This window comes from Molothrus ater, chromosome 1, assembly GCF_012460135.2.
Source record: "Molothrus ater isolate BHLD 08-10-18 breed brown headed cowbird chromosome 1, BPBGC_Mater_1.1, whole genome shotgun sequence".
Lineage (NCBI taxonomy): Eukaryota > Metazoa > Chordata > Aves > Passeriformes > Icteridae > Molothrus > Molothrus ater.
Genome location: NC_050478.2, coordinates 68,965,937 through 68,987,348, shown reverse-complemented (window position 1 = coordinate 68,987,348; position 21,412 = coordinate 68,965,937). Strand labels below are relative to the sequence as shown.

Here is a 21,412-nt window from a genome sequence, read left to right as displayed (position 1 = left end):
GAGAGCAAACTGATGGGACAACATCATTTTATTCTGTACATTTACATACAAAGTTCTTCTCAGTAGGTACAACAGATGTAACATCATGCAGACATTTAGCTTGTAAGACTGTTTTCAGTACTTGATTTAAGCTTGTGCTATGAGGAAGCACCACCAGACTATTCATGATCAAAACATACAGTAACACGATTCTTTAAAACTTCATCAGAAACTGAAATGGGGAGGGAGATCTCGCCCACTAGACAAAACACACCGTACTCCTTTCCCAAAACATTTTACACAACACATTTAAAATGAGGTTTGTAATTTCATTTTTTTTCTTAAAAAATTAAATTAAAAAAAAAGTTACAAGGGGGAGATCATCCCCCCACTCAATGGTGTTGTCTCATGTGCCAGCTACAGGCGCAACTTGACTTGACATTCACAGAGTTCAGTTAATGGCACTTCTGCTTCCAATTTGGTGACCAATAAAGTGTTTGTCTCCAGGAAGTGGCAACAGTTAAGTAAAATACTTCCACTAAAAAGGACGACAACAAAAAAAGCCTGCTCAGTGAAACCCAAAAGTAAATCACACAACCCCCTTTCAGAGTGGCCACAAACCACTTGCAAACAGGTGTTATCTGTTTGCAGGGTGTCTGGCAACTAAAGCAGTACTGAAATCTTACAAGGGGCACAAAACCCCCAAGATCAAGCATAATGTCACTTCACATTTTTGTTTCAACATACAAAGATGGAGAAAGCCCTTAAATGGTAAACCCAAAGAAAAATCTACTGATGGGCTTAGAGGTTACTGAAGGTTCACAGAAAAAGGCCAAAAATGGACAGGACAGCTTTGGACTGCTTCCCCTGTTGTGGTGGCCAGAAAGAGCCGCCTGAGAAAAGCCTTTCCTGGTGATGGCTGCAGAGGAGACATGGCCAAGGAGCCAATGGTGCAGCAGGCTGGGACCCCAGCAGAGAGCCCTGTCCTGCTGCAGGACTAGACAAGGCAGGGCAAGCTTCCCCATGCTTCCTTTCTGCCCTGCTGCATCATCTGGTACTTGGCTCCTCCACACAAGATAGGTTTAGTGAAAGCTTTCCAACTCTGTGAGCATGTGTGGAAGAACATAATCATCATAGAAGTGTTCATATTTTCAGGAAAAGGAGCAAAACTAGAACTGCCAAGGCAGGAAGTTAGTTTTTGCTTTATTGTCGTGACAGAGGCAGAGGGCCAGACTGACTAGAGAAGCTGGGGCTCCGTTGCAGATCAGTACTGACTACCTGGTTTCAAGCAAAAAAGCAACAAATCAAATCAACTTCCTACGATTTTTTTCTTAACCAAAAAAAACAACAAAAAAAATTTGCTGCATGTTCCTGTCACCTAATGTATTTACTATCTAAATGTTGATATGTTTAAACAAGTATTCTTTTCCCTGTGCCTGTCATCGGAGAGCAACCACCAGAATAGGAAATGCTAAAGCACTGTGGACAGCAGCGGTGAGCTCACCAGGAGCACTGGCAGTGCTGGAAGCAGCCGGGTTCACAGGCCTGGATGCTCTGCAAGAGCTGTACTGCACCTTGAGCACACATGGGCCACCAAGGACACCACGAGGGAAGGAGCCACTGGCTCCACAGCACGATAGATGGCAGGGCACTGCTTTTTGCCTCTGTGCTTGCACCTTCTCCTCTCCCAGGCCCTTTCTCTATTCCCTGAAGCCTTGTTTTGCTTCTTCAGCTTTTTGTTGTGAACCCGTTTCTTTTGTCCCCGAATGTGTGTGGCTTGCAACAAGCATCTTGCATCGAAGGCAAAAGGTATTGCACAAATTTGGTGTGAATACTGCACAAGTGGGGAAGGGCTGGGTTTTTTCCTCAGGTGAACACAGACTGCAAAGGTCTCGGCACAGAACAAAAAGAAGCAGCCACACTCAAGCCTGACAATAAAACTTGAGTGTAAGGAAGATCAGGCTCTTGCTGTCACAGCAAGTTTAGCAAGGGTGAAAAAAAACAGTAGTGTAACTGGGCGAAACTACCATCAACTGGTCCAGTGTTTCTTACCAGGCTCAAGAAGAACCCAAGTGTCCACATCATCCTCTGTAAAAATTAGCAGCTTTAGGACAACATTGTTACTCTGAACGCAACCACCTCTGTTGCTTCTGCAGGTCTGCCTGTCCTCTTGCATCCGTCAGCATCTGAGGCTGTGCTACCTTACTGCATGGCCTGCCGGGGAGCATAGATCTCTGATTTATTGGGAGCTGTAAGAGGACATTGGCAGCCTAATGGAGGATGGAAATTGTTAGGTACAGTAGTTAATCGACAATATATACAGCAAGGGAGGAAGGGGGAGGGAAGGTAGAGGAGGAGAGTGCAAATGAGCACTTTTCCTGCCTATGAACGCAAGATGTACATCAAACAAAGTGGCAATCATACGGACAGTCAGTACAACATTGACATCCTGCTGCTCTGCTTGAACATCTGCACTACCGAGCAATCACAAATGGATGGCCTGAGTGAGAAAGGAGAACAGGGAGGGAGAGAGGGGAGAGTTAACTACAATGCAAGAAAGCTGTTTATGGAGTCCTTGCATTGAACTAGATCCTCACTGTATTCTCTTGAGTGAGAAGCAAACGCCAATGGCCAAAGGAAATAATTTGGGGGCTGGAGGAGAGAAGACAAGTGGCCACTATCAAAGTGCCATCTGCACAGCAGGAGGTAAACTGGATGTTCACTTTGTGTAGAATTAATCAAATTTAAATAAACTTTTTTTCCTGAACTAAAATCTTACAAGAGCAGTCAGGAAAGTGAGGAAATAAGGGTGAATTCATTGTATATTCTTGGGTCAGAACCAGAACACATCTCTAAGAGCCCAAGACAGCTCGGTAAGTCATTATTCACAGGCTATCAATTAATTCCTTTCCAACAATCATTTAAACAGTTTTCCCACTTAAATTGAAAACCCAAACCCTGGTTCTAAAAACACTTAAGACAGTAAATACCAGGACACTCATTTCCCAGGAGCAGATATCCCAGCTATGCTGCCTTTTGGAATAAACATATAGATAATTTCCCATGCTCCTTATTATTTATCACTGCTGGTCTATGCTTTTTTCCTGGAGCAGTCAGAGATCCTGATAATTATAACCATTCTAGACAAAACTCATTTTTGCACCATTAGTCAAATCATTTGCATCATCTACATTACAATTAAGGACCAGTGGCAATCACCTAAAATAGATTAATATATTCTTAAAATGCAGAAAGCTGATTCTCATTGAAAAATCAGCTTGGTGGGGTAGGATTTTCTCCAATGCATTCAGTGAAAACAAAAAAGGACTAATTTAGAAAGTAACTTTTAAGTGCACATGGGCTATAAAGACAAATATAAGCTGCCTAAAATGCAGTCAGAGTTTGAGTCACAAGAGGTTTTGCTTTGCTTTTTCTTCTTTTTTTTTTCCTCTTTTTTACTGTATACAAACACAGCAGGCAATCTGGGCACTTGGACTTTCTAGACAGGCAGAAGAATGTTGCACAAGTCTAAGTTTAAGTCAATTCAACTTTGCAGTGAATCCCTCTTTCCTTTAAAGAAACACAAAAAACAAAACAGAAAACAACACTCCCCCTCCCCCCATGGTTTCTTTCTTGGAATGGCTGCACCTCTTAAAAGATGGCTTCATTTTTGTGATCTATGAAGGGAAAAGGAAATAAAGTGCTTCTTGAGAATAAATCAAAATAAATATACATATTTAATGGCAGGAAAAAAAGAGTTCTTAAGGGCTACTGCCAGCCAGGTCTTTTCTCAAATGAGTCTTTTCCCCCAAAACTTTTCAAAAGTAATCTGCACGACTGTTGAAGATGCCAAAATTTGCTTTAGTAGCAGAGTTGAATTCCTCTAAGTTTGTGTCTGCTCCATCACTGGTTTGTAAAATCTGTGCAAAACACCTTTGCCCAAAGTGCAACTCCTCCCGCACAACAGCATCAAATAAAATACAAAAGGAAGAGAAGAAATATAAGACGGGGAAATAAAATAATTAAAAAAAAAAAAGGAGAAGGGAAAAAATCCACCCAGTTACATCTACTTCATGCCATTGGCAGTGGTGTTCTCCGAGATGCCGTCGCTCACAGCTGCTGAGTCGTGGAGGCCAGAGTAATCCTTGAGTTCAGAGTTTGTCAGGAGCAGGGGCTGCTCGCCCTTCTTGTGCGGCAGCAGCGGCTGCCGGGTGTAGTGTTCCCCGTCTGGGATGTTCTCAGGCAGGTGCTGGTTCTTGCTCTCAGGCAGCAGCAGGATGCAGATGATGCAGATGAGTGTGCAGCAGGCGAAGATGACGTGGTGGAGGAAGTAACCTTTCTGGTTGTGCAGCTCCATGATGGGGGCGGTCAGGCGGCCGAAGCCTGCGCTGGCCAGCACCAGCCCCAGCCCGCCACCCCTGCAAACACAAGAACGGGGGAAATAATCACACTCAAGTATCATTTCACACACATTTAACTGCCCCACATAAGAAGAAGAGAAGCTTTACCATGTGAGTGTGTAGACAGCACTCTAAAGTACTCCCAGTTCCAAGTACTCCCACATTCAGTGAGGGAAAACCAGATTTTGCTTAGCATGCCACCCTTCTCCACTTAGACAAGACACACCAAGGAGAAGTAAGTGCAGAAGTCAATTCTGGCTGCCTCTAAAGTATCTGGCACCATTCAGCAGTGGAGGCAGGAGATTAGACTTTACAATCCATTATACCAAACACAGAATGCTGGAATATTTTCTACCTAAAAGCATGTTATGGCTGGAACTTCTCTACACAGTGGAGATGCAATAAAATGCATAACTTTCAGAAAAAAAGAAGTGTGAAAATAGACTCATATTCCTCCAGCTAGAGGCACAGAGGCTGCTTGTGGAAGGCCAGTTCAGTGCTCTCTCCTGATGCTTGGCTATGCAAGCAAACTCTCTTGCAATTCCTTGTCTTGCTTATCAGCATCTCTCCAGAGGCTGGTGCAGGAGGCTGGCACACATCACAGTCCTGGGGCTGTCTCTGCTGGGTGCCCCCACACAGAAGTGGCACTGCAGGTGTTTCTTTGGGGCAGGCCATACCCTCCTGCTGTGACACGACTGAGGTCTCCTGCCAGCAGCAGGTCATCCTTAAATGACGCATTTTAACAAAATCTGTGAGAGTGGCAGCTCCTCTTTCATTTTTCAAAGACTACTGCCTGCAGAGGGAGACCTCCCTGTGAGTTTAATCACTGGCATCCTGCTTCCCTACCAAGCCTGTGAGGGCAGCACACTTCCTACAATTCCTCTGGGAGATGCCATCTATTCTGCAGATCAGAGGGGTTCAGTTCCTGGCCCAATGCAGAACTGTAACTATCAACAACAACTGGCTCTTACAGAAGACAGCTTGCAGAAAGCAAATGGACTGCTTTATGTCAAATATTTGGCATAAAACCAGCTTCCCAGACTACAGCATCCTGGAAATCAATGTACAAATAAACCTACAAATGCCAAATTCACTCAGCCAACCATAGTGTTAAAGCTAATCTTTACTCAATCCTTTCCAAAATCCACTGCTGCTTGCTTGACAGCTGAAGGATAGCAAACATGGGTTTCAAAAGATGCTCTTGGGACACTGACTGGATCAAAAATTCACATATGTATGTTCCAGTTCTTCAGACTCAGCAGAGCATCTTTCACAGACCACAGTGGCTTCCCCAAATACTGCAAAAGCCCTTATTAAAAACTTGCCAGCTTTCCGATGGCAATTTAGAAACCCAGCTGAATGCAACTATTGTGCAACTGGCCTCCCTGCAACTTCATTAATACACTCACATGAGTAATTGACACAACCAGTCCCAAATGCATTGCAGATCTCTCTCCAAGCTGGCTCTGGAGCAACAAAAGCCTGGCTCATTTACATCAGTGATTGCAATGGCTAAATTGTATCTCAACCCCCCTGAGAAGGACCTGAGGTGAGTTTTAAATGCTGCTGTAGAAGGACATCAAGCAAGCTGAAAGAAAACGGGAAAAGGCAACAACAAAGATGGCTCTGTCATTTATGGGTCAAGTGGCTTCAGATTTACAGGGGGGGAAAAAGTTTTTCCATATGACGTCAGTAATTAGAGTAGGCATTACTTTTTCCAGTGCCATCAAAACCTGGCAGAGGAAGGCTTGAAAGTGCGTTTCAGTGTGTGTCTTAAAAGGGGTTTCTTTAAAGTTTAACTACTGCAGATGTGAAATATGAAGGGAAAAAAAAAAGAGAAAATTGGAAATACTCTTAGGAATTTTTTGTTGTTTCCGTGCACATCAGGAAAACAGCTATAGGACAGAAGAGGCAGCATGCTCATGATTCACACTGTTTTTGGACACAAGGGGCAGCAGGTGGAAAAGAAAAACATTCTGAGTGCTTTGGGGCATTGCTCCTCCTCAGCACAGGGAATTCCACGGCAGGGGCCAGCGTCTGTACTTCAAACACTCTCCAGATGCAGAGTGGAGCCTGGAGAGGGAGTGCGAGGGCTGCTGGCACCCACAGTGAGTCCCAGCTTTCTCCCTTGCACCTCTGCCTGCCAGTGCCTGCTCTGGGGGGGCTTTCCTATGGCATGGCCCCATGGATGATCAATCAGGACCACTTTCCCAACTCCTGCTATCCCACTGACAGTGGGGAGGGATGGTTTGCATGAGGTTTATGGTCCTAACGTGGGTAAATTGCAAAATTCAAAATTCTGCCCTCAGAAAGGTCCTGCTTGCTCATACGGTAGAATTTCCTTGCTTGCTACCTCAGTGTTTTGCCAGAGAGCAGCAAGACATCCTCACTGACATTCTAAGGGAAGGGTCTTGTCCTTCTCAGCACTCCTCAGGAGAGCAGAGAATTGTTACTCCTGTCTTCAGACAGCCATATCTGCATTGAGCAAATGGGTCAACACACAACATGGCTCAGAGTACAAGTGAGCCAGAGAGATGCCCAGGCTAAAGGAGGCTTTGGGAGAGCACCTAGTCCAGCCTCCTGCACAAAGCAGGGCCAGCACTGAAATCAGACCAGGTTTTCCAGCTCAGCCACTTCTTGAAGTCAGTCCCTGAAAACCTCCACAGCTTGTACATAAAGCACATTTTGTGCACTCAGTCCTAGGCCAGAGATTCAAGTAATACACCAGCATACCCTTGGCCCCATGGAGCAAGCACCACCTTTGAGAAGCCAGGCCTTATTCAGGTCCCAGTAAACAGCCCTGCATCCCACTATGTTGAGGAATACATTCAGTGCAGGTAGCTGGGTGGGCAAGGTGTGGTGTCAGCTGCAGATTGAGCTCTGGGGGGTGGGACCCCAAGAGGAGAGGCTGTGAACTGGTGCAGAGCCTCTGTGTGAATGTGACTGAGCCAAGTGGCTCCTGGGTGGTCAGAAAGGAAAGTTTCCTCAACAACTAGAAATTTGGCTTGAGGCAGCTCTTTATGGGAAAAGATCCTAATTCAGCCATCCTGCCCACTCTTTGGCTGTGTGGGCACAAAAGCAGGACATTGAGAGAAAAAGCCAGAACCATCTTCCCCTTGATAGTAACTGAGAATGTGGAGGATGAGGAGAGGACATGCTGTATTTTGTTCAGCCTATTCCCATTTAGTAGACATGCAGGCTGTAGTGGTGGGAAGATTATTCCATGTGGATTATCAGTGACACTTGGTGCTTTAATTCAGCATTTGCAGGGAGGTCTGCACTGAAATCCCAGGTACAAATAAGGATAGCTCCTGATGAAGTCCCCCTGCCTACTGCCAGGAGACTGGGCTGCAGTGCACAGATCACAAGGACCCCTCTGTGACACATGACAGTGTGGAATGTTCATGTTGCTGGAGCAGGTGTCACCTCTTGGTGATGAAGGTCTGGCTGTTCTCCTCTTGGAACTACTCATCTCAACCCCACAGCAGCAGAGATGGATGAGTGCTGTGGGTTTGCTGTCATGCCACTGCTACCCCAGGTAATGGCAGTGCTATTTTCCACTCCCAGGGATTTGTAGACAATGGATTTGATCAGGGAAACCCCAGAGAAAGCCACAGCACTCTCTTTGCCTTCCTTTTCCTTAAGGTTCCTTGAGATCCAACCAAAAGCCTGTTAGTATCATACAATGGTTTGGGTTGGAAGGGATCTTAAAGATAGTTTAGTTCCAACTCCCAAAGGCATCCAGGGTGGCATTTTGGAAAGCAGGTTATGAGGGAGTAGCCAGATCCCAGAAAAAGGCAAGACAGAAGGCAGCTTAAGCACACCTCTGCATGAGACAGATTTATGCACTGTCCTGAGTTACACCTCCTAATTACAATCCTGACGGGATCTTATTGTGGTGGTAGGATCACAGAGCAGTGCAGAGTGTCATAATTTCTACAAATAAACAGGGACCCTGAGGCATATCTAGCTATTGTCACTCGCCTGGTGTCACCCAGCAGAGCCAGGGGAAGCAGAATTCTGGCTCCCAGCCAGGATTTTGTCCCACTCCCTGTAGCGACATAAGTGATTTAAGGGAAAAAAGCTTGCTAAGTTCAGACTGCACATCTGACCCTACTTGGCAGATTCTCTTCTGGCTGACATGGTCAATTCCTTATCTGTGTGTCTTTCAAACAGAGCCAAGGAGAAAATTAAAAAGGCATAAAAACACCAAACTGATTGACACACACATAAATAAATAGCTGTTAGTGTTTCAGGTTGCTGTATAATCTCACTCCTCACACTGCCTTTTCCAGTGGAATTAATGCTATCATAAAATACATTCACAAATTTAGATAGCCTGAAAAAAAAAAAAAGACCACGGAGCAAAGAGACTCTGGCTACTCAGATGACAGTTTTGCAATAATACTTTTGCAAAGTAGTTGAAAAGGCATATCATTTGGAGGGGACAAAAAAAAAAAAGTATCCTCTTTCCTCTACTCTCCCTCTCTCTCCCACCCATATGACCTACATTCATGGGAAATTCAGTGAAATCAGAGCAAACTCCTGAATTGCTGTGGCATTGCTGAAAGCATAATCCAGAACACAGAAGCACAACCTTTGTGCTGTGAAAGATAACAGTGCATGTACAAAATGATACAAACCCCTGACCATACAAAGGTGTGTTATGGGAAACTCTCCAACAAAGATGATTTGTCTGATTTCTCCTATTTCCCAGGATGAAAGTGCTCCTCTTTAGAAAAACTTTGAGCCTCTGCTAAGATAGGTCTGATTGTGAAGAGAAAGACAGCTTTGTCTGCAATAAAGGCAGAGAGGCAGGCTTGCAGAGAACCTCTATGCACCAAAAGCATTTACACTACGTGTCTCAACACCTTCCTTCCACTGAAGCACCCCTGCAGCTGTCCTGGTTAATCTGCCCTATGCAGGCAGGGATTGCTGGCACCTCTGCACAGTCACGGAATCCCTCCTTTAACATCAAGATGCACCTGATTGCTGCTTGAACAAATCCCGTAGAGTTAGTGAAGCAATGACAATGCTCAACCACACAAACTGCTTCAGTTGAGTATTTAAAACCCTACCAAGCTGCAATTCATGTGCTGCCAGGCCTGCTGATCATCACCACGACGGAACACAAGGTGGAGCCATGGAAAACAAAGCCTCTCTATACACAGACAGGAATTTACTTGCTCAGTCTGACTGCAGCCACTGCAAAAAGCAGCCCCCAAGCTGCTGTGAGGTCTCCAATTACGTGGGGCTTCCCCTCCCATACAATGTGTTAAGTTACACAGCCCATTATCAATCAAATGAGGATAATTTTGTCCCCATCTTTTGAGGACGGCTCCAAAGTCTCACCTGATTACTGTGGGTGTGATTTCAGCACAGAAGAACACGCTGAGGCTTCCAACAGCATGTGAAGAGAACATACCCACGATGGAAAACGCAACAGAGAATTTGTCTTTGACACTGTCACTCATACCTGGCAAGACAAGTGTGTTCACAAAAAGTAAGAATAAGGTCAAACTTCTAAGGAAGAAAACAATCAATGAAGTTGATATTACTCTTCTCCCTCAACAGGAATTTGAGTAATTTTGTAATACTAATTTAAAACTGGTATTTATAAAATCCATTCCCCAAACACCTGAGATACAAACACATGAAAAAAACCCATAATGTCATGCCAAAAAATGACAGTGGTCTCTGATTTTTTTATCCTCAGACACCACAGAAAAGGTAAAACCCATGAAAAAACAAAATCTTTGGTCAGTCTTTTAGGCACCAGCCTCTTCCCTCTCATGTTTGACAGACAAGTGGATGCAGGCAGTGTTCCTCAAGCTGCCAAACATCTTGTACAGTGGGGCTTGAGCACTGAAGAGGCTTCCAGGACAAGAGAGGAAAGAACTAGAAGTGCTTCCATCTCTGTGCTAAGCCTCTGCATGTGATCAGTCTGCAACCTCTGTCGTAACTCCCAGCTTGACAACTGTGGGCGAGAACAGCTGATGCCAAGGACGGCGAGGCACTCCTTAAGCCAGGGCTGTTTGCTCAACCCTTTCACAGCTGGATGCCAGCAAGGTTTCCAGGAGCAAACAGTGTCTATCAAGCACTTGCAGAAACCCCAGCAAATCTAAACAAAGCTCAAGGAAACTGTCTCTGGCCATGATGACAGTACATCTCTCACTAGATCCCTGCTTGCCACCTCCTGTGGGCAGGGCTGGCATCTCTGACCAGGGTTGCACAAGCTCACGTGGCCTGACCTGGCCAGCAAGGAGGCCAAATCACTCACACACACCATTGCACCATACAAGGGTGCATCATGCCTGACTGGAGCACTGGGGAAAGGACTGGAACTTTGCAGCCAGTGCTCCCTCACCTTTCTACACACACGTCCCAAGGCCTGCCTGAAGAAAGAACTGCTGTGTGCAGTCCCAAGCAGGCATACTGTCTGGCTTGAATCCAGTGAAAATTAACACCTGCTTTTGTTCTTGCTGAATATATCAGCTGTCAGGAGAGCAAAAGGTGTTTGTGAGCTCTTTGGTTACATCTTCTGAAATGTGCTACAGCTTGCTCAGGGCTAAGCTCTTTCTGCAATGCACCCCAAGTCTGGGGGAGAGAGCAAATTCTGCCAGCTGATGAGGATGTGGGCACAGCACCTTGCAAACCATGGGTCTCTGGCCACTCTTGCATAGCAAGTGAGGCTACACCATTGATGACCTCAGGGAATCATGGCTGCTCAGCAGAACAGACCTTGGAAAAACTGGGCAAGGACAGGTCCAGCAAATCTGATACACAAAGGTACATTTTGTTCCCCTGTAGCTTGTTACTGCATTGCTCCTATAGTACCTCATCTTGGGAAAGCATTTTTTAAGGTGTTTAACTCTCCTTATTTAAAGAGTCCTTAAGGTGTTATAGTCCCCTCTTCTTTTCTGGGAAAAAAAAAAAAGAAAATCTGAGATTCTTGAACTCAGATTTTGCATCTCAGAAGGAGACTTTCTGAGAAAGCCTTACCCTGTATGTCAAACTCTGGGGGACCTCTGCACCCTCTCTTGACATGCAGAGGTGAGTTCTATGTGGAGGGGATGCTACACAAAGAGGCTGAGCATAGATGAGCAGGCCTGCCTGTCAGTGGGGTCTCAAGGCACTGCACAGAAGTGGACTTTCCCCTTGAACCCCTTTGTGGCAGCAGCTCTGCTCTGGGTGCTTTGGCTGAGGCCTTTTGGATCTACCTGTTCCTGGGGGAGTGCTTCCCACATGATGCAGATTTGTCTGTAAATCATACCTGAGTCTGGAAGTTGACTGTATTTTCCAATCACTGGATCCAAGACCATGGAAATCAGAGAAAGATAAAAAAGAGAAAGGGAGTGAAAACAAGAACATACAGTTTTTATATGTTTATTTATCTGAAAAAAAAAAAGGTAAATTCCACATGCCACCTTAGCCCCACCCTCTGACTCCCAATTCTTTCCCATGCCAAAACCTTCACATCTTTCCCTGGCCACCAGATAGGACATGCTGTGTCCAGGCACATCTCAGCTGGAGGACAGCATGCTAATGAGACAGTGATAACAAACCAGCAGTAAAGCATATTTAAGAGCCCCAGAATTACCACTGGGATTAACACAAAAGCCTCTTTGTTGTTAATGAAGGGGGAGAAGAGAAAATGCCCTCCTGCTGCAGCCCTGAGGGAATGGCCAACAGAAGCTTGGGTTAGAGAGCAAAATCTGGGCATCAGTGCTGTCAGACTGGTGGGAGACCTATTCCTCTCTAAAACCATGAGCTGATGGTCCATGTGTCACACTAGCCACCAAACCTAACCACAGAGGAGCACATGGCAGCACTGGGCAGCAAGGGGAAGGGCATCAGCACAAGCTGGGCACAGCTCTGCTGGTCATCTCCCATCCTGATTCTGTGACTTTCCAGATGACACTCCAGAGTTCAGAGGAGGAGTCAAACAAGGAGAGCTTCAAGGTCTGCTGCAGGCTTGTGGCTGGTGGAGAATACCCCTCTCCCTCTCACCATTCTCAAATACTGATTTCATTTTCTGATTACACCCAAATTATGCTAAATTAAAACATGCAAGATGCTGTGACAGATTTCATAATAAACAGGATCACTGCTTCTCTCCAAACAATATCTAGTTCTTCTGAGGAAGAGGTGGCATGGTCAAGAGTGGGGAGAGCTGCTCTGAAGTTTGAGGCTGCCTTTCTCTCCTCTTCCCACAAAGAAAAGAGTGGAATCAGAAAGGCTGACAAGGGCACTGCATTGAGAGTGCCAGTGTAGCACAAAGCACTTAAAGCCATGCCTGATCTTCTGGCAACTTGGCTCACAAAACCACCTAAACCTGTTATGGAAAAGGTTGTAATGAGTCCTACAGGGTGTGGCCTCCCACCTCCCTCATAAATTTATTTTGAAAAACTGCAACCAGATTTTCGTGGCTCTGGAGCAAACTAAGGGCTCTGACACACTGTGTCTCAACTAAGCAAGTGTGTGTATTGCCACAACAGCCTCAACAAACATGTCCCATCCTTAAAACAAAAATTAAAATGGGCAAATTCAGTGTAGAGAGACCCTGATGGACACCCACAGAAGAACATGGAGTTCTGGGAGGTTGCACACATGCACAGTGTGAATGTGCATGTGAATGGTCTCAGTCCATCAACAGACATGGTGAGGTGCAGCGGGGGGCTTCTCCCACTCTCAGCTAGGATTGCTGGACATGGTAAATATGTGCTCAAGGGGAATGTAAACATCTGCACCAAGCTGGGAGCAAACACACATGATGCTGGAGTTTCCTCCATGTCATGAAAGAGGTTCCCTGTTTCCCTCCTACACTCCCACAAATAACTTGTTTGCTAAAGGCGAACTTAGTAAATGCCTCCGGGAAACAGAGTCTGTAAATATGAACAATTCCTGTTGGCTCAGAGCTGCCCTCAGTATGCAAGTATGTGAAAGCTTTCCATCCTCAATGCAAAAAGCTCTTTCTTAAGGCCCTCAATTATTTCTAAATTTAGAATTTAAAACCAGCAACAGCCAGTGTTCTGGTATTCGTCTCACATCCAGTTTGTCCAAAGTATGTCTCAACTCTCTTCCCCCTTCCTTGGGGTGGGGTTTTATGGGACAGGGGTCTAATGATTGGACACTGTGAGAGAGGCAAAGCACATTCCAGATTGCCTCTGCTTCAACACCTCTCTGATTCATCAAGTTCAACCTCCTCAAGCAACAAAAAATGAAGGGAATAGAATAAAATTGAAAAAGGAAAGGGAATATTTCTATAGCAGTTTTAATAGCTGAAGCAGCTCAAAAGGGCCACACAAAAGTTATTGCCTGCAAAGGAAGAGGTGGGACACTCACTTTTTGCAGGAACAACAATTTCAAATGCTGTGTCACTTTCCAAAATCATGTGTACACATTCACATGGACTATACATACACGGTGTGTTAAAAGTGGGGTCTTTCAGCTGAACCATTCCTGTGCTACCTTTTTATTACTTCTTCATAGCAAGATGCTAAGAGCAAGCAGAGGACATACACCTACTGCTTTAATTTCTGCATGGTTTGGAGGCCACTTGAGAAGCAGACTTGAGTGGGAAAGTTTTCCCTTCCAATCTCAATATAGCTCTTTCCCTGGCGGATGTTTCACCAAAATAAAATTGAAAGCATTTCTCGTTTCCTTGCTTGTTTTCTTGGTGACTACCCCGGATACAGCACCAAAGCTCAATAAGCTTCACCATGGGAATCATCCAGAATACAATGCCTTTTGTTAATGAGCTGAGAAACAAGTGTTTGGGGAAACCTTCAAACAAACTCAGATTCTAAAACTATGCAGGTGTATCACATGACAAATCCGGGACAGACAAAGGAAATGCCAGTATTTCCTGGTCCCTTGTTTGCATGTCAAGCTTGTGTGGTCCTGAAAAGCTCTCATCTCCAACTTACAGTTGAGAAGGCCCAGCTGCAGAAGTGATGCCAGAGCTGTAAGTATCATGAAGAGCAGGAGTCCTCCTCTCCTGCCCAGAAAGCCAACCACGGGGCACATGGCCAGGCAGGATGCCAGCGCAATCCCGGCCATGGTGTAGTAGTCTGCGTAGAAGTTGTGGGTAATCGCCATCTTCGCTTCGTGCCCCATCATACTTTTTGCAAAACAGTGGTGTATGCCATAACCAGTCAGCCTGGGGGAAACAGGAGAGGGCAAGAGAGACCATTGCTGAGAGGGCAGAACACACACTGCAGTGTTATTCAGTGTGAGGAGGCATTAATGCAGGAGTACAACACCCTAAGTTCAGAAGCTTATCTCTAGGTGCTACTGTGAAAATAAGCATTGATAAAAAGAAGCAAAAGAAAAAAAAAAATCTCAGTTCAACCAAATATTTACTGACTTTATTCATTTAGCTGCTGCTCATGGTATGATCAAGGCATGGGGATCTTTAGAAGAACTCCTCGTGCATGGTAGATTTTCCCATTCTATTTGAGAAATCCCATTCCCAGAGGAGCACATCTCTCTGTTCCCAGTGCCCCTGCTGACAGTACAGAGCCAGATCTGCTGTGAAGAAGTAGCCTCTGTGCTAGGACAGCAAAACACCAGGAACACCCACCTGCCTGTGGCATTTGGTCATACTAAATACAAGCATTACACCTCACTTCCCAAGCTAACCTGGTAAAACTGAAATCCCCTGAGAAAGGAGTGTTTGAAGTTGTATGAGCTGCGATGATTATTACAATTATGAAACAATAAGATCTAATTCAGTCTACACATTTACACCACCCTTCACAGCAATGTGTCTCCTCCTCTTTAAAAAATTTCTTTGAGATGCCACTGATCAACATCTTACCATCACATTTCACACATCTTTCTCCTGTCTCACCCTCTGCCTCCAAAAAATGGAAAAGAATAAAAGGAAGAAAGAGAAGGGGGCTGAAGGTACAAAAGTCTGATGAGAAGCCCCAGCTTCACCCCTGATGTGGTACAATACAGCAGCAGGGATGCAACAGGAGAGGTCAATGCTCTCAACTGCACCCATCACAGCTCAAGTACCTCTGCCAGGAAGAACCTCTTGTCCCTGGCACTTATACAAGACAAATCTCATGGCACAAATTAACAGTGCTTGAGAGAGTGGGAGGCACAGATCCAGGTCTCCAAAAAAAAAAAAAAAAAAAAAAAAAAAAGAAAAAAAAAAAGAAAAAAAAAAGAAAAAAAAAGAAAAAAAAGAAAAAAAAAGAAAAAAAAGAAAATAAGGCAGGTACATTACACTGATGCACTTCTATACTTCTGAAGTTCAGGAATTTGAAGCTCTGTCAGTATAAATTGGGTATCCAAATAAACATAGAAACAGCTGTGAGGCTGTGCAGACCCTGAGTGCAGCATGACAGCCCATGGCCTGAGGAGCTTTTCTTGCAAACTTGTGAATCAATGCTCTAGTTTAAAACCCCACCCTCAATACCAAACACCTTGCCTCTGATAAAAACCTAATACAAGTGCTTTCTGTTACACAAAATTGACTTTTGCTTTGAATAACTAGATTATAGCTGACTCCTCCCATAAGAGAAATATTAATCAGCAAAACAAGTAGTAATAAAAGGGCAGAGTTAACCAGCTTTTCTTCTGTCTTTCTCTTCTATGCATGCAAACACAGTTGTAGTAGTTGCTATTGAGATCATGACTTATAAAATAAATTATTTAATCATTTGGACCTTGCTTTCCAGTCTGTTCCCTAAGAATTACTCTATTCTCTTCACTTGGTGATCAGCTCAGAATTGTTACTTTTAAAATTGAATCCTTGTCTTCCTTAATTTCTTTTTGTTCCCTGCAGAAGGTTCCTTCTCCATGAACTAAAAATTTAGCACAGCCCTGTCTAACAGGAGTAATAGAAGTAAAATTAATTTTTTTTCCACCCCTTAAAAAAAACCATGAAATCTATTTCCTCAGATGTACATCTGCTTCATGCTCTGCTTGGATGCAAACAGCCTTCATGTGCTAATGCCAGAAATTATTTTTTGGACTGCCTAGATCTGATTTAAGGAATTTCCAAATATGCAAATTAATGTGGGTGAGGGAGAAGGGGAGAATTCCCCATGTAAGCAGTTTTCACGAATACATTTAACACCGTCTACCAAATGTACTTGGTGAGCCTAAGAAGAAAGGACTCTCAGAACAGAGGTAGTCCCTCACTGGTGGGTGGAAGAGAGACACAAAACTCATAAAACCAGAGTTGGTTCTGCAACAATTACGCTGGAGACTGACCCCTGAAGTCTGTGTGCTTCTGAATGACTACTTGCCCAGCATGGGGGCTGTCCCCTCTGGGTGCTGACTGATCCATAAGCCTGCTAAAGCAGTGAGGGCTGCAGAGCAGTGCCCTGAAGTGAGGAAGAAAAAGCCACAAGAGAGCTACATACTTTGAAACCTAGCAGAGAAAGAGGATTCCCAGCCTTCTCCAGCCCCACCTCCAGTTTGAAAAGAAAACCATGAAAAATTCAAATGGACATTTTACAAGGTGGAAAAATTAGAAAATGCACTGCTGGTGCCCTTCCAGAATTTGCAAGTTACTGTATTTCCTCTTTACAAGGTGTCAGTTCTGCACAGATCATCTCAGAACCTGTAACCTGCAAAACCCTCAGGCTGATGCTTGTTTTTGCCCACATGAGCATGTCCAAACCGAAGCCTTAGGAGGAAAGCATCACATTGTCCTGTTGGAGACTGCACATTCCCCCTGTGACCCCCTGCACATAATTTGGGAGTGCTGAGGCACTTTGTAATCTGCCTCTGAAGACCCACCAAACACAGCTGTTATACAAGGAAGCAACTTGTATTTACTGGCAAGCACCATCTTCCTCCGCACCACAGCCCTGTCAGATGTAAACAACTTGAACCTGTGCTCCTGGGCCATGAATGGTTTCCAAACTCCCACCTGGGATGCCAAGCAGATGTGTGTATGCATGAGCACTTATCAGCACGTGGCCACACCAGACCACTGGTGACAGCAACACAATTGCAGCATGGCACCTGAGATGCAGTTCTGCTGCCTGAAACAGCCACTGAGCTCCTCCATGTTTGCCATAAAAATATGGTTCCCTGCAACAGCTTGTGTTTTTCCAGGATCATTTATCAGAGATGTTAGTGAAGGGTCCCACGGTAGGAAATAGTGGAGCTCCCTCATCACTTCCCATTGCTGCTCCAGTTCACTGACCCCACAGATACTTAAACAAAGAGATTGCACTTACGAGTTCACACACAACACTACGATGTTTTTCCACAGGTTCCTTGTTCCCACCACTTTAACAATGCAGACTTTCTTTGGTCTCCTGGTGATTTCCTTTTCCAGCTCTGAAACAAACCAAACCAGAATTATAATTTCACTGAGGAGAATGAGAAGATTTAGTTGTGAACTAGTATATTCTGAGGGATGTTCTGGAGAGCAGAACACTATTGATTACATTTATAGGAGCTATAAAAACACTGAACTACCTGCCTAAAGTCCAGCACAGGTTCCTCCTTTTCTTCCAGGCTTCCCTTCATCTTCTTGGGGCAAAAAAAGTAAGAACTCCATACTCCAAACATCCTCCCAGTTAAAAATGTGTATGTAAAGTGGGAGCATTATGGAGCTTGACTCCAACAAGCACGATAGCAAATTTCTTGAAGAACTTCAGGTTTCTGTTAATTTTTAGAACCCTCCACAAGGAGGACTGCACTCATGCAGTTACAGGCTCTGCCCCCATTGTGCAATGCATACCTAAAAAGCCATGGAAAGGACTGGAGCTCAAACTCATTTTTCATGGGTCACCTTTTGTAGTTTGTTCAAATGCAAGCTTGAGAATGCAGTGGCTAGGACATTATGTCAGCTCATCCATCTTCCACTCCACTCCCTTTTCAAATATTTAAAATTATTCTGATGGATGTCCTCAACCTTAAGACATTTCCTTAAAGAAAAATCATTGGGCATCAGCAGCTGTGGTGTCTTTGCATTTCAGAACTAAAACCCCACCATATCCTTCCAGTTCTGGGCAGCTTCAAGCGAACTTTTCTTTGCAATGCTGAAATAACTTACAAGCCTTACAAATGCTGCCTCAGATACCTTGTTGGCATGGGACAATAATGAAGGGCACTGTTTATTTCCCAATTATCCTTAAGTTGGAGTTTGAACACCTACCTAAGCATGCCAAAGCAGCCACTGTTTCCAAGCTACCGGATCAGTGGGCAACAAGTCCAATAAAAGCAGGAGGAGCTGTAGCTATAAAGAAGCATCACAAAAATAATGCCCACCAAGAGCACAGACTAGGTCTGTTTTCTGGGGTAAAGGCTTTTACTGCTGCTTTCTTTTTTTTTTTTTTTTTCTTTTCCCCTGACTGTGTTCAAAGGCAGCAGCGTGGCCCTGTTGTGAAGGGTGCATGAGTTCTCTTCGTGCATACACAACGAGCTTGGGTGTCCTCAGCTGCCCACACTGGCCTATCCTGCCCTGACCTCTGCCTTACTCTGCTGAATAGCAGCTTCCTAAAGAGATGCAAGACAGGAGAAAATAAAAGCAAGCTGGGGGGGAAGGGGGGATTAAAAAAAAAGTCACCTGAATTTACAAATGAAACAAAAACCACATTTGCCAGCTATTATTTGAAAAGTGCATCACAAAAATAATAAATCAAGCAAACACTATTTACATGCAAATACTTGATCTATTAACTGCTCACAGGTCACTTCTGGTCTTCTCTCTAGAGTAATTACTGGGAAGGCTTCTGACAAAAGCAGCAAAGTGTATTTTACAATAGTGATTGTATTTAGGCAGAATATTGCTATACTACTTTCCTAACTACCTGATAATGGCCATTTCTCCCCAGAATCTATGCAGCATGAAGCACACAAAAGCAGAAAAACTAAGGTGGAACAGTAGAAAAAAAATAGTTAAATAAATATTTGTATTACAGAAACCCTCTTCAGACTCAGCAATGGATCGGGGCCATATTAAAATATAAGCGATAAAAAAATTGGAGCCTAATCTCAAAGAACAAGGTTAAAATCATTTTTTGTAGCAAGATTCTAGGAAGGAATAAGTGGGAACAAAATAATTCAGAACAATTGAAGCAGTTAGTAAAACATAATTATAAAGGCCATGATTGAGTGCAGGCCAAACCTTCTACAGAAAAAAAAAAATCAAAGCAAACACTAGAAGAAGCACAAGGGTTTTGAAAGGCTGTTAGTGGGTGTTAACTATTTCAGCTGAAGGGCAACAATAAAAATCACTACCCAAACAACACATACTGCACAGATTTCAAAAGGGTTCACTCTCAAACTAAGAATGACCAGATCTGGCCTATAAAGTAAAACATCTCATCCTCTGTACAGCAGAAGGTAAATATGCCAGATTTTCTTAATCTGATAGGGTTTTTTCTTTGTTGGTTTCTCAGAGAAATCTTTACTTTTTTCTTTCAAGACAGAGAGTAGTCTAACTTGTAAACACATGCTGTACTGAGCCACAACTCAATAAAATCAAGAGAAGCAATGATCAACTTGGCTACACTTTTATTTGCAACCAACCACTATTACGCCCTCCACTCCTGTTTTGTTCATACATCATGTCTTCCTATAATCAATATGTTCTTTGTTTATTGTCATGCATCCTTCTCACCTGCACTCAGGCCCCCCTTTTAAACTTTCTCATAAGTCAGTGCTTCTGAACTAGTTCCCACCAGTGTTTTTTTCACTGAACTGCTGTTTTGCCCTCAAGTAAAGGCTCACTTGGTTATGTGAACTGTCAAACAGCTCCTGTGTCAGCTGCAGTGAGGATCACACATGACAGGGGAGCTCACCCCTTCTCTACCCTACTCATGCAGCAGTCCTTTTGCAGTGGACCCTTAATCTGCTTTTGTGGGGGTTATACGCCACGGACACATCACAGTATCATACAAAAATGTCTTGGTTCCAGATGTAACATCATTACAAGCATTTAAAAACAAACAAACAAACAAAAAAAAAAAAGGAGAAAGAAAAAAAAGAAAAAAAAAGAGGGGAAAAAAGAATCTGGTCTCAAACCTTACACCAAAGAATGCAAACAGAACCTAGCTTTTTATTGAGGGCCTTGTGACTTAACCAGCTATTTACGCCTCCATCCCTCTATGATGTTGTTAAAACTCCAAATCGAAGTCACCTGCTTTAGATGAATGATTTGCCTCCAAGTCTCCAACACAATCCATCTTTCTGATGGCTTTCTCCCTCCTTTACTTCTATGAATACTAGTGAGATATTCACCAAAAATCTCCATTGCAAAATTAATGACCTGCAATAACCAAAATTTCATTCTAATAAGAAAAAATAAGCTATGTGACTTGCAAAAAAGCCATCAGCTACAGAACTGGCTCTCATGTAAGCGACCTGCTGTCTTCGGAGGGAGCCTGCCTGCATGAAAGGAGCTGCTCCAACTGACTTTGATGAGCATCAGGAGAGTGGCAGCTCTCAGGCTGACTTCATAGGTCAAAGTTAAGATATTAAAAGGCAAGCCAAAGCCTATTAAAGTCTCACTGGAGCAAACTATTTTCTTTCAGAACTAACACCAGAAAAACTCCCTGTAGCCCCAGCTTACTCTTTGATTTTACACCGAAGTCACCAGTACAGAAAAATTAGCATTAAATGTTTCAATTTTGATTTACCGAAAGGTAGAGTATGGAATATAAGAATATTTCTATGCATTTATTCAGAGGCCACTAATAAGTTTTCCCATACTCCAGAGCCCACACACACTCTAGGCCTCCTATTCAGGGACTCAGTAGGAAAACTGTCAACAAGCTAACTCTTTACATGTCAGTGGAAATTAGAACTATTCACTGGCAGACTTTAAAAGTCTCATGGGAAGGGGAACCCTACCAGCTCCCAGTTCTCAAAGCTGCTAAATTCTCAAGACACCCTCTGCATTTCAGGAGTATGCCTTTCAAAATCAGAAAGTATCTTTAGAGCCTTCAGATGAAGCCACCCATCTCTGCATCACTTGGTATAGACAAAACAGACAAAAGCCCAAATCAAGCCACAGAAAAATTATGTCCAAAATGACAAGTGTCCTGTGGTGA

General features: G+C 43.9%; 1 protein-coding gene across 2 annotated transcripts in view; it reads right to left on the bottom strand.

The window, feature by feature from the left end:
• Window positions 1-10: 10 nt before the first annotated feature.
• Window positions 11-21,412, bottom strand: part of SLC22A23 (solute carrier family 22 member 23) — a 109,658-nt gene continuing 88,256 nt past the window's right edge. For both annotated transcript variants that reach the window (XM_036405851.2, XM_036405855.2), the window contains 5 exons: window positions 17,588-17,690; window positions 14,309-14,541; window positions 11,653-11,685; window positions 9,732-9,855; window positions 11-4,397 (listed from right to left, as the gene is read on the bottom strand). In XM_036405851.2, the coding sequence (XP_036261744.1) occupies window positions 4,046-4,397; window positions 9,732-9,855; window positions 11,653-11,685; window positions 14,309-14,541; window positions 17,588-17,690 (845 nt within the window). In that variant the 3' untranslated portion in view covers window positions 11-4,045. The remainder of the gene's footprint in view (window positions 4,398-9,731; window positions 9,856-11,652; window positions 11,686-14,308; window positions 14,542-17,587; window positions 17,691-21,412) is intronic.